Below are 12,355 nucleotides of genomic sequence, written 5' to 3'. Positions count from 1 at the left end.
GCCCAATCCCGGTCCCGCCTCCGCGAGGCGCCCAATCAGCGCGCTCCGTCCCGCCCAGGGCGCGCACCGGCAAGGTGGACTCCGGGCGCGGGCGCATGCGCGCTGTGGGCGCTGGTGGGGGACAGCTGGAGCCGGCGGCGGTGGAGGGGCCGGTGGCGGCGGCCGCGGCGGCCCGGAGCGAGCCGGGGTGCAGGTGTCGGGCTGGACGGGACGGTGGGATGGGCTTGGACGGCGCCAGGTTCGGGGCTGCTCCAGGAGGGAGGAAGAAGTTGGGGAAAGGCTCAGAGAGGGGCCCTTGAGAAGAGAGGGAGGCTTGAGTCTGGGGAGCTCGAAGACAGGGCAGAAAACAGGTTGGGGGGTGGGGAATGGAGGCCCCGTTAAAAAGGAGAGGTTTAGAAGCAAGGGGTTGGGTTGGGGAGCGACCTGGGCAAGCCCTAGCCCTAAGCAAACAAGTTTGTTGCCCTAGGCGGAGGAGACAGTTAGTTGGACTGCAGTGTGTGGTAGTGAGCTCGCCGTTCCTGGCGTGGAATGTGGACGCCCCCCCAGAGTGTACAGAGGGGACGCTCGTGGCGAGGGCGACTTAGTGGCTTGCGGGTCTCCTTCTGTCACCTGGAGTCTGAGGGGCATTGAATTCCTTCATGCACCGCACAGGAAGGGAAAAGTTAGAGGAAACCACCCAGGTCTGTCTTCCAGGGCTGTCTCATGGCAGGCATTGAGGCCATGTCTGTAATAAAAGTAGCGGGCGGGGGGTGGGAGGCTGCTCTCCAGAACTGGCCCCCCACGCCAGCGACACCTGTCAGAAAGTTGGAAGTCTGCTCTCTCTCCCCCTAGGGAGCGGCAGCAGCCGCCACCCCGGCAGGGAAGGAACCTGAGGAATCCCGGCTGCCCAGCGACCCTTCTTCACTTTTGGAAATGGCCGGTGAAATCACAGAGACTGGGGAGCTCTATTCTCCCTACGTGAGTTTTACTTTTAGAACCTGTTTTACCCACGTCGTTGCCACGGGATCCTAGAGAAGCACCGTGCTTCCTGGACCGTACTACAGAGGACAGCTGCTTTGAGACCCTGGTGAAAGCCAGGGAGGGGAAGGCCATTCGGCTACAGCCATGTTGCTGCTGCCCTGGCTCAGAGCATGTGATGAGAGTTTGTTCACGTGTTGGATGCTGGTCAGAGTGTGTGGTCAAGGAAGCAAAGCTGACTTGCAGATTCCTTGTGATCTTGATGTCGGGGCCACCAGCACTTGTAAACTGTGCTGCTGCTCAGGGATGGTGATTGACAGCTGCAGACTCTGGGTTTGCCCATCTCAGCAGTTTGAAAGCACTTTGGTTGCCAGCTGAGTTTTCAGTTGTGCAACTTTTATGGTCTTGGATGGCGTAAGAGGCAGAGAAAGCTTGCAGAGACTTCCAAGTGCAGTTTGCTGGAGTCTGTAATTAGAACAATTAGAAGGATTGATTTCTTACTGTGTTGGGTCTGTGTCTCCCCCACCACACACACACCCCACCTCCCACAGGTGTGCTCAGTGTATCTTCTTGGTGTAATGAAAGATTGGTCTTGGTTACATCACAGCTAGGTATGCCGGATACCTAGCTGGAGGATTAGAATAATCAAGTGATTGACTCATGGTGCTACTAAGTATCCCAGGGATACTTAGCAGCACTGCCTGAAGTAACAAAAGCCCTCTTTCTAGAATTTACCTAACCTTAAGCAGCTGCCCCGCTATGCACTTAGTTCCTAGTCTGGGAATCCCTGCTTTGTCTCTGCTGACCTCACAGACTCTGGAGCTGTGGCGCGATCGATAAGAGAGCATCTCAGAAAACAGCTGGCAGAAAGCCTTTCTGACATCACGGTCTTCCAGCCGGGTCTGTGTCTTGTGTGTGTAGCACCGAAGGAGACTCCTTTCTCTCCGTAATTTAGCAAGGGAAAGTGTTTCTCGAACTTTGAACTGAATCTAATTGTGTTTCTCTCATCCGAGGAATTATCTAACAGCTCACAGCCTCCCCTCGGCGTCAGCAGTGAAATGTCCCCACCGTCCGTACAAGTTGCTGCCCTCCCTGCTGCTGCTCAGAGCATGTGTTGGTTTAGAGATGAGAAGATGAGTTATTTCTGTAACTGGGTTTTAGAAAGGAAAAAACTCTGACATGCACAGTTTTCTGGGGTCTCCAGTTATTCGCATAATCATTTCACACATGTACCCACAGGAAATTAGGCGGTGAGGCCTAAAAGTCTCAGTGGGCTCTGCTCCCCACCCCCAACTTTCCTGTGTGTTTGGTTTCGTTTGAGGTCTATGTTTAAGGGCATACTCTGGGCATTTGCCATAAGCAACTGCTTGCGTTCTCTTATCCTGCCCCTACCGGTGGAGAGAGATGTAGAGAGGTTGGGTAGTGAGGCGGCGTTAGCCGAGAGTTAGCGGTCAGGCTTTGAGGCGAGACCGTGCCTTCTTCCTGAGGTTTCCCTAGGGACAGTGGTTCTCGATCCCTCGTGAGACCAGAAGGGCATAGGTTCACCCTCTGCTGAGCCCAGGAAAGCGGTGGAACTCACTTCACTACAGACACTGCTCTGAGTCCCCTGCTCCATGCAGTGCAGCCGGACCTGCTCTCCAGGTCCTGGGAAACCGAGACACTGAGCACTTACTTGGTTCATGGAGGTACATCAGCCCATGACGAGGGTTATTCCCAATGCAAAGCCCCTCTCCTGCCTCAGTGTTGCCCTCTTGTCCGCTCTTTTCCTCTTCAAGGGCGTCCGGGATGTTTGCCTTAGCTTGCATTATTCTGTGTAAATTGTGTGCAATGGGCAGGCCAGCCTCATGGGACTCTGGCGACAGGCCCTCTCAGTGGTAGCACTGGGCTCACAGCATGGTTCAGGCCCGCACATCCCCCTGGAAGTGATCCCAGAACAGGCATGTCTGGGTTCCCTGTGTACGGGGACCAGGAGCGGCTCAGGGCTGCAGGGATTATGGGACCCAAATAGAGGACGACGTGGGCTGCCGAGGGCCCCACCAGCCCAGTCTTGTGAAAGATCGTTGCCTTTGCTTTCGAAGGAAAGGTCACTCGTTTCACAGTCTTAGATCCTAGTCATTGCTTCCGCATCTCTGCTGCCTTCTGTTTCCTTTGACAACTGTCACTGGGGAAGCGGACGCAAACCGCCCATGCCGCCCGCCTCTCGCCCATCTGTGGGTGAGCCCGCTGGGTGGGAGGAAAGGCAGCAGGAACGCCGCACTGAGCTCCCTAAGCACGGGGGGCAGGTCCACCATCCAAGGGAGTGGGGGAGAAAGGGAGGAGGCACTTCAGCCTGCAGAGGGCTTGATTCTTCTGCTCTCGGCCATACCTTCCAGGAGGTAGTCCCCACACAACTGGCAGGAGAGACCATCCGTCTCCTTCCTCCCCCTCCTCCCGCCCCCACAGCTGCCTTTGACCTGTTGTGGCTCAGCTCTGACTCGCCTCCTGCTCCATAGTCGCCTCCTGCTCCATAGTCGCCTCCTGCTCCATAGTCCTCGTAATCGGTCCACACCAGCACCATTGTTGAAGGTCGAACGGCTTTAACTCTCACCAGGGAGGTGAAGAAGTCTCACGTTACCTTGCAGGGTTCCCAGAGCCCCACTAGGCCCTGAGTTCTTACTTTGAAGCTAAAAAAGAGCGACGGCATAAGACAAATGAGATTATTCATTTCTGCTCCCAACTGCCCGTCCCCAGTTAGCTTCTCCGTCAAGTTCTTGAAGGATCTTTTGCACTGAGACTTACCTAAAGTGTCCATTGAGAGTGTGTTTATTTCATTGTTTATCCCCAGTGGTTCTCAGCTGGTGGCAGTCTTGCCGCCCCCACCACACACACACACAAACACACACACACACCCCACCCCAGGACATTTGGCAGTGTCCAGAGACATTTGTCACAGTCACAACACAGGTGCAAGGTTGGGGGGTACTGGACCCTAGTCAGTAGAGGCTGGGGATGCTGCTAACATCCTACAGTCCACAGGGCGGCCCTACCACATCTGGCCCCAGATGTCAGAAGTGCTAAGGCTGGGCTGTGTGATGGACCCTTGACCTTTACATCACAAGACCTTTAGGCATCGCTGCATTCACAGTTGCCTCTTGTACTGTTTCATCTCTTTATAAAACTTTTGGCTAAGAACCTTCACTTTCTCCTTGCTTAGATCACGAGAACCTTCACGGGGGGCCATTTTCCATAAAGAGAAAGGGTCCACCCTTCTTAAATGTTACTGCTCAGAAAAGTGATATGCAGAGAACAAAGCTGCAGGGAGCTGTAGGGACACGGTTCAAACTTGTTTTAATCCTTTTGGGATCTGTCTATGGGATCAAACGGGGACTGTGATGTTTAAAACGGGACAAAGACTGGGACTTACGTCAGAGAAGACCTGGCCAGGTCCAGTCAGCTCGGCGGAGGATTCCTAGCTGGAGACTGTGTGCCCCACACCCTGAGAAGTGACACACGGGCCACGGGGAGCCTCACAGGGGGCAGTGGGGAAAAGATAACACTGAAAACCCAAACTAGGGCATAAGCGTTCTTGTTCCAGGGTTCAAAAGAGGGGAGCAGGACTGGAAGGGTTTTGTGGTGGAAGCAGCGTTAGAATGTGTCCGAGTGTTGGGTGTGATTTGAGGGGCTGGGCAGGGGTCAGGGGGTGGGTGCCCTCTGCCAAGAGTAAATGGACAGTGGGCAGAGCTCTTTCCCGTCCCTCCTGTCCAGCACTCAGATGTGCTCTCCACACCTGCCTGGAAGTCTGGCCCTCCCTAATCACTTCTCCCCCAAGCTCTATTTAAAATAAAAAAATTCTGACTGAGGTTAGGAAAATGGCCCCAATATGTATGTTTCTGATTAAAAAAAAAAAAAAAAAAAAAAGTCAGTACATGGTTATTTTAGAAATTTTTTAAAAATATATTAAAGTGTATATTTCTAAGACCGGGGAAGTAAAAATGAGAGATGGGTAGGTGTTCCCAGAGATGAAGTGTTTGTGTTGTTGTTTTTAACAAAAAAGGCTTTTAACAGAAAAGCCAGCTAAGTTAGCCGATGTCATAGAGCACAGGGAGCCCAGTTAGGAAGTGGCTGTCCCATTCCATCCAGGCTGGAAGCAATTAAATGGGAATCAGACCAGAGATAACCAGAGAAGCCTCTTCTGAAGGAGAATGGCTAGCGCTGAGATACACAGAAGGGAGGAGGCGGGGGTGGCTGGCAGACAGTGGGTTTGCGGTCTGCAGGAAGGCTGGTGCGGAGAGCGGTCCGGTGGCCCTCTGTCCAGCCAAGGTAGTTAAAGCCTCAGGACTGAGTGAAGTGGCTGAGGGGAAAAATGATGAGAGAGGAAAAGAGACCGCTTACATCAGGGTATAGGAAGGAATAAAGACTACGAAAGCCATTGGATTAGGCAAATAGGAGGTCACTGGTGATTTTGAAGAATGTAGTTTCAAAAGAGCTCTGGGATGGAAACCACAAAGTACAGAAACTTTGAAACAAAGGCAGGGGAAGTAGGTAGCTACTCCAATGAGTTTGGTTGAGAGAAATAAGAGAATTGTGTTTCAGAGGTGTCAAGGGCACTTGTAGGCAGAGGGGAAGAGCTGGCAGGAGGAAGATTCCAGAAAGAAGGACTGAGCCCAGAAGTTTGGGTGCAGGGCTTAGAGCCCCCCAGGGGGAAAGACACAGGTTCCCTCACGGGTAGGGAGGGGGTTGGGAGGATGCAGACACTGATTTTTGAGCAAGGGGGGAATGGAGCATGGGCAGAGCACGTCAGATGGCCTCAGTTACCCCCATAACATGGGACACAGCCTTCGGCTGAGAGCGGTGGGGTCGGGGGCTGGGGCACGAAGAGTGAGGTTTGGTGGTTTCTTGTGGGAGATGCTGAGAAGTCTGGGGTGGAACAAAGACAGTCGGACGCGGGCGGAGCACAGGCGAGGGAACCTTTCGTTTGTTGTGGGATCAGTCATTCTAGTTTTAAAAAAAGAAAGAAAGAAAGAAAAAGAAAGTTTCCAGGAACTTTTAGCATCTTTGTATAGGGAGCAGAGGAATCAGGTGCCAGGTCCATCCAAGGCTTGGGGTGGGGGGGGCGCAGGGGTGGGAGTGAGGCAGGGGTAGCCCGAGCTTCGTGGAACTAGCCCATCGCAAATGATGCTGAAGAACACAAGTGACACCAGAGTGCAGGGGGTGGCCTGGGGTGGGCGGGTGGGGCCACCGCTGGCGTCCGCGGGAATGGCCAGGGCTTCGCAGGCTTCAGCTCAGAGAAGGGCATTTCCTGGTTGAGATCCTGAAAAAGGAAAATGACAGTTAACAGCTAGACAAAAAAGGAAAATGACAGTTAACAGCTAGAGTCAAGTTGGTGGGAATGAGGGTTGAAAACTTGAGGTCAGTGACCTGGCAGTTCTGCTCAGAGGCCGGTTGTCAGGGGCAGGGCGGCCGCTGCTGGGGGGTAGCTGCTCACTTTTGGGGGTGACGAAGTGAAATTAAGTGGCGCTGCTGGTTGTACAGCTTGTGACTGTGCTGGAAACCCCTGAACTGTGTCCTTGGAAAGAACTTTTTTATTGAGTTTTTAGTTTTAATTCCAGCGTAGTTAACATTCAGTGCTCTGTCAGTTTCAGGTGTCGAGTACAGTGACTCAGCATCGCTGGCGCCACTAGCGCTCCCCGAGACCGGCGCACTGTCCATCCCCTTCACCTGTCTTGTCCAGTCCCCGACCCACTGCCCCTACTGGTGACCATCAGTGTGTTCTCTGTCGTTACGAGTATCTTCCTTCATTTGTCGGTCTCTCCCTCCCTCCCTCTCTTTTCTTTCCCCTTTGCTTGTCTGTTTCTGAAACTCCCTGTGAGTGAAATCCTGTGTCATTTCTCTTTCTCTGACTTCCACTGCTTAGTGTTATACTCTCTAACTCCAACCACATCATTGCAACGGCAAGATTTCATTGGTTTTGATGGGAATACTATTTCACCGTACACCTATACCGTTTCTTGTTTATCTGTTCATCTGTCAGTGGACTCCTGGGCTGCTTCCATAATTTGGCTGTCATAGATAATCCTGCTATAAGCATAGGGGTGCATGCATCCCTTTGAATTAGTATTTTTGTATTTGGGGAGTAAATACCCAGGAGTGTAATTACCAGAGAATAGGGTAGTTCTCTTGCTAACTTTTTTTTTTTTTAAGATTTTTATTTATTTATTTGACAGAGAGAGATCACAAGTAGGCAGAGAGGCAGGCAGAGAGCCCAATGCGGGGCTCGATCCCATGACCCTGAGATCATAACCCAACCCGAAGGCAGAGGCTTAACTCACTGAGCCACCCAGGCGCCCCTCTTGCTAACTTGTTGAGGCATCTCCATACTGTCTTTCCCAGTGGCTACACCAGCTTGCATTCCCAAGAGCCATGCACATCCTCACCAACACCTGTTGTTTACTGTGTTGCTGATTTCAGCCATTCTAACAGGTGTGAGGTGATAGCTCTTGTGGTTTTGATTTGCATTTCCCTGATGATGTGACGTTGAGCATCTTTTCTTGTGTCTCGTGGTCATCTGTATGTCTTTGGAGAAATGTCTGTCCATGACTTCTCTCCTTTTTTTTTATGGGATTACTTATTATTTAGCTGTTGAGTTGTATAAATTCTTTATGTATTTCGGATACTAATCCTTTATTAGCTGTGTCATTTGCAAATATCTTTAAAGAGTGAGTTTTATGGCATGTGAATTATATCTCAGTTTTCATAAAAATCCCTGAAGTTAGGGAGCGGGGAGGCTGGTGGGGGAAAGGAAGCAGCGTGAATGTCAACAACCAGGACGATGGCAAAAATGGGGGTCACGTGCTCAGAGGTCTTGGAAGAGTGGAGGTTTCTGTAGGTCAGTGCTAGGTTCATCCTTGTGCCACGTCCCCCAATGTGGCTGTGTGTCCTCTGGAAGCCTCCAGCCTGGTTGGGCAGGGAGCTAACATCCACGGCAGAGTTTGAATCATAGGAAATGACAAGGTAGTGGGTTGGTGACAGCAGAAATGGAGAAGGAACCCGATCAGCAGAGACACCTTGAGAAGAGCGACAGAATGTGGGACCCGAGCCTTTGAAGTGTTGACGTTTGCTTCCCTAGCAGCCGGTGGCAGAGCACACCTCCTTTGAATCCAGGCAGAATTCTGCCTTCTGACCCGCTTCCCCAGCTCAGGTCTCGCCTCCCTGCCTCCAGCCTGGCTGTCACCAGGCTCGTCTTTGGGAGTTGATCGCTCTGGGGGCTTGACTGTCACTTCTGTTGCTTGCAGGTGGGGCTGGTGTACATGTTCAACCTCATCGTGGGCACAGGTGCGCTCACCATGCCTAAGGCCTTTGCCACCGCGGGGTGGCTGGTCAGCCTGGTCCTGCTGGTGTTCCTGGGCTTCATGAGGTAAGAGGCTGGCACAGGGCAGGTGGGGGGTTGTAGTGGGAGAAGCCTGCCCAGGGAGCCCTGACTTCTCTTCATTAGCACAGGAAGCGTGCCTGTGGGGGCAGCCAGGTGTCCCCAGTGAATCCCAACCAGGGTGGCCCAGGAAAGGAGACACAAAGGTCTCCAGGTCTCGTGCTAGCAGAACAGTCACACAGCCTGATCAGTTAAGAGTCCAGCCGTCTGACCAGGCTGTGGAATGTTTCACGTGATGCTCACATTGCTTCCCCAGCAGGTTGACTGCCCCAGTTGTATACTTTCTTAATGGTACCATTAATTTTTGTTCTTCGAGAAAATACCACCTAGCCCCAGAAAAAGGATCGGACGAATGTCTGCGGTGATAAGGGAAGTCGGTGTGAGATTTAGAATTTGCTTAAAGTAGTCCATGGAGTCGGTGGCAAACACACAGGTGCACACGTAATCAACCGTTAGCCTCACCTCAAGCCTGGCAGCAAACAGGTGCCCAGAGCCTTCCCAGGCTTTCAGGGGCTCCTGCTCCTTGAGCCGCGTGTGTGCGGTCCCCCGGCTGTGCTCCCCAGAGGGGAGAGCCTACTTGAGTTTCCTCTCAGGCATTCTGCGTGGAAGTGGGGATTCATTCAGCAAGTACCCTGGGCCCGTAAGGGATTTAGGACTATGTGTTTCCAGGTGCAAATCCATGAGCCTCCAGAGAGGCGAGGGAACACCTGGAAACACCCCCCAGGGCCACCTCCCCTGGGAGAGGTGACACCAGGCACTGTTTTTAGGTGAACAGAACAAAGATCACTGCTCTCAAGACTTTTCTCTCTCCCTGTGGGGAGATGTAAGGAGTGGAGATAGTAACAGAGTTGTAGAGTAAGTTGGAAGGTGATGGGTGACGTGGAAAAAACCCTACAAAGCCTGGGGGGTGAGGCTCAGGGGAGGTGGGGGCCGTGGCAGTTTTTGGCAGGTGGTTGGGGGTCACAGAGGGCAGCAGTTCGGCAGACGGGAAGGAGGAAGGAGGGGTGCTCTGGGAAGGATGACACAGGCTATAGTTGAAGCCAGTGAGGACCTCGAAGAGGCTGAGTGGGATAGGGGAACACCCACATTTCTCTGCTCCTGCACCCCATTTCTTTTGGGAGTTTTGTGGCCATCCTTGGGGTACTGTTGGCTCATTACATCCTGCAGATCCTGGCAGCCAAGAGCCTAGAAGTCCTCGTCCTTCTGTGGCTCTGGTGTCCCCTTTAAAAAAAAAGCACAGGCAGCCGTCTGAATGGGAAGTGATTATTGGGGGCCCCCAGGTAGGGCCTGCCATGTCCCCTCCCTGCTCAACCCATTAATATTTGAACATGATCGATGAGTTGGCTTCATGCAACCACGAGAAGCCTTTTTATGCCTTAACTAAGATTGATTCCAGTTTTACTTGCAAAAAAAGGGAAAATCTAAAGTCCTTAAAATGGTCACTTAAGGAAGATAATGAGAAACCTTTCTAGAAGGTGCCAAGGCACTGGAATGGGAGTTTCAGAGCCAGCTGCCCTCCAGCCCCCAAGATGGAGCGGGTGCGGGCTAGAGCGGTCAGCGTGCGGCAGGTGAGGGAGCTCGAGGAGGGCTGGGGTGAAGCTCGAGAAGGAGACTGTGCTGCTGGGGTTTGACAGAGAGGGACGCGGTCCCCGGGTCTACAGACAGCAGCTCTGTTGACTGGACACCCCGTGCCACGTCCAGTGTCCCTTTCAGTTCAAGCCATAAAAATACAAGCTTACTTTTACATTATCTAGATTATGAGGAAAGTAAAGGTACTGCCAAAAAAGGAAGGAAAGAAACATGGAAACAAACACATTCTGGAGCCAAATGTCCTTTTTCAGTTACCCACGCTTGCGCTCCGTCCGTTAGTGCCTGTCACTGGGAGCTGACCACTCTCTGGGTCCAGCAAGGAGCGGTGAGAGCTGCCCTTCCCTGCAGCTTTCAGAAGCCCCTGGGAATCGGCCTCCTCCCTGCTCTGCCCCCAGCAGGCCCCTTCTTGGTGTGTGGTATCGCATCACCCCACACCCCCCCAACCCTGTTGCACACCCCTCTCTCCCAGGCATCCAGTCACATTCTAAACGTAGACGGGGCCATCAAGGCAAGCGAGCCAGGCATCACGTGCACACACATTTTATCAGGTCGGATGCATCTCAAAATTCCCCAGGGAACAGCTCTCAGAAAAGAAAACGCTTTGGGCTTGCTGGTCTGGTCAGGTCTTAAAATGGTTTTTCCTGTTTCTTTGTACCACCCCCAACCCCTACCTGCCTTTGGCAATTCCCATGTGGCCCTGCCCTGCAGCTTTGTGACGACTACCTTCGTGGTAGAGGCCATGGCGGCAGCCAACGCTCAGCTCCACTGGAAGAGGATGGAAAACCACCAGGTGTGTGTATTGTCCTTGTCTCCGGGCGGTGCCTGCAGTGCCTGGGTCCCGTCGTGGGCCCAGTTCTTTCCCTCCCAGCAGACTCGTGTCCACAGCACCACTCCAAGACCCTTGTCCCGGAGCCAAGGCTTGACAGCCACATAGCTTAGCGAAAAGATGCGGCCTCTGGTCTCAGCATCATGTCATGGGTCCGTTGAGCCCTTACCTTGAGCTCGCTCATCATTCTGAACCCCAGAACTGTGCTTCAGCTTCAGATCTGACATCTGAGTGTCCGCACCTCCTAGCATGGCAGTGTGGCGGTGCTGGGGCGGGGGGCGGTCACACAGCGTGGAGGTGCTGGGGGGGCCCCCGGTCAGACACCTTCTGGAAAGAAATAACGAAGGAAATGGGTTCTGCAATTTTCCATGGGTTTTCTAGAGTGTTATGTGTGCCCCTCCCCCTTCTCCCTTGTTTGTTCCCCCTCCCCGCCCCACCCCTCCTAGGAGGAGGAAGATGACGACTCTTCCACAGCCTCTGACAGTGATGTCCTTGTCCAGGACAACTATGAGCGAGCAGAGAAACGGCCCATCCTGTCAGTGCGTAAGTCTTGGGGTTCCAGACAGGCTGGCACCTCCCTCTGGTCCACAGGGTTCCATTTCTTCATAGAGAGGACAGGGAGTCTCTGCACAGACCCTCTGGCCAGAGCACAAGCCTGGGGTGCAGGCTTCACCCTGCCGGCTCCCCCACTTGCTGAAGTTTACAGCTTGGGCAGGTTACTTACCTCAGCGCCCGGGGCTCGAATAAATGTGGGGTGACTCACTTCATCCTCCTGTCCCACTGTGGTCCCCTCCCTGGTCCCACCCAGCAAGTCAAGGCCAGGTGTCCCAGCTCCAGCCCCCCCAGCCCCCCACCCATAGCAAGCATCCCTGGGATCCCTTTCTGTAGATTGTTTTAAAATATTCCAAGTAGGAGACATGAGAAGTTTTCACAAGAATTTGAAATGCTTCAGGATTTCCTTGCTCTGGAGATTTAGTGAGCTCAGCACCTCCTCTGGGAGCTTTTCCGAATGAAAACCGCTTCTTCCTTGTCTGTTTGGCTCCACAGAGAGACGTGGATCTCTGAACCTTTTTGAAATCACAGACCGGGTGGAAATGGGACAGATGGCCTCCATGTTCTTCAATAAAGGTATGAGTTCTTTCTCAAGGTGGGGTGAGGGCAAAGCTTGGGGGTTACTTCCCGACAGACCTTGAGCGCTCGGGGTGGGGCAGGGAGCAGAGGAGCGGACTGTCTGCGCCGCCCACGCACTTGCGAGCAGCCGCCTCTTGAGAGAGGGCTGAACCACTCACCTTGTTTTCCTGCATCGCCCGCTTCATCAGCGCGAGGAGGAGAGAGGCCGAGATTAGGCTCCTCCTGCTTGCAGAGCTCAGGGATCCTGAGCAGCTTCTCAAGGAGGGAAGCCAGTGGAGCCGGCTGGCAGTTTTGTGCCTCTTGCTTGACTGCTTCTGACTTGTCTCCCTTTTCTTGCGGACGATTCAGGCCGGGACACGGCAGGGCAGGCACCTGTGAGGGTGGTAGGCTATGCGGTGCCCTCCCCTGTGTGTGCGTACCTGTCTCTCGCTCTCATTTTCCGTCTC

General features: G+C 53.3%; 1 protein-coding gene across 2 annotated transcripts in view; it reads left to right on the top strand.

Annotated features, from left to right (window-relative positions):
• Positions 1-831: 831 nt before the first annotated feature.
• The window catches only part of TMEM104 (transmembrane protein 104), a 52,677-nt gene continuing 41,153 nt past the window's right edge, over positions 832-12,355 (top strand). For both annotated transcript variants that reach the window (XM_032870677.1, XM_032870676.1), the window contains exons 1-5: positions 832-957; positions 8,229-8,350; positions 10,661-10,742; positions 11,225-11,321; positions 11,826-11,906. In XM_032870677.1, coding sequence (XP_032726568.1) covers positions 913-957; positions 8,229-8,350; positions 10,661-10,742; positions 11,225-11,321; positions 11,826-11,906 — 427 coding nt within the window. In that variant the 5' untranslated portion in view covers positions 832-912. The remainder of the gene's footprint in view (positions 958-8,228; positions 8,351-10,660; positions 10,743-11,224; positions 11,322-11,825; positions 11,907-12,355) is intronic.

Source organism: Lontra canadensis, unplaced genomic scaffold, assembly GCF_010015895.1.
Source record: "Lontra canadensis isolate GAN:19392208 unplaced genomic scaffold, GSC_riverotter_1.0 scaffold41, whole genome shotgun sequence".
NCBI classification, from domain to species: Eukaryota; Metazoa; Chordata; class Mammalia; order Carnivora; family Mustelidae; genus Lontra; species Lontra canadensis.
This window is presented reverse-complemented; position numbering and strand designations above follow the sequence as displayed.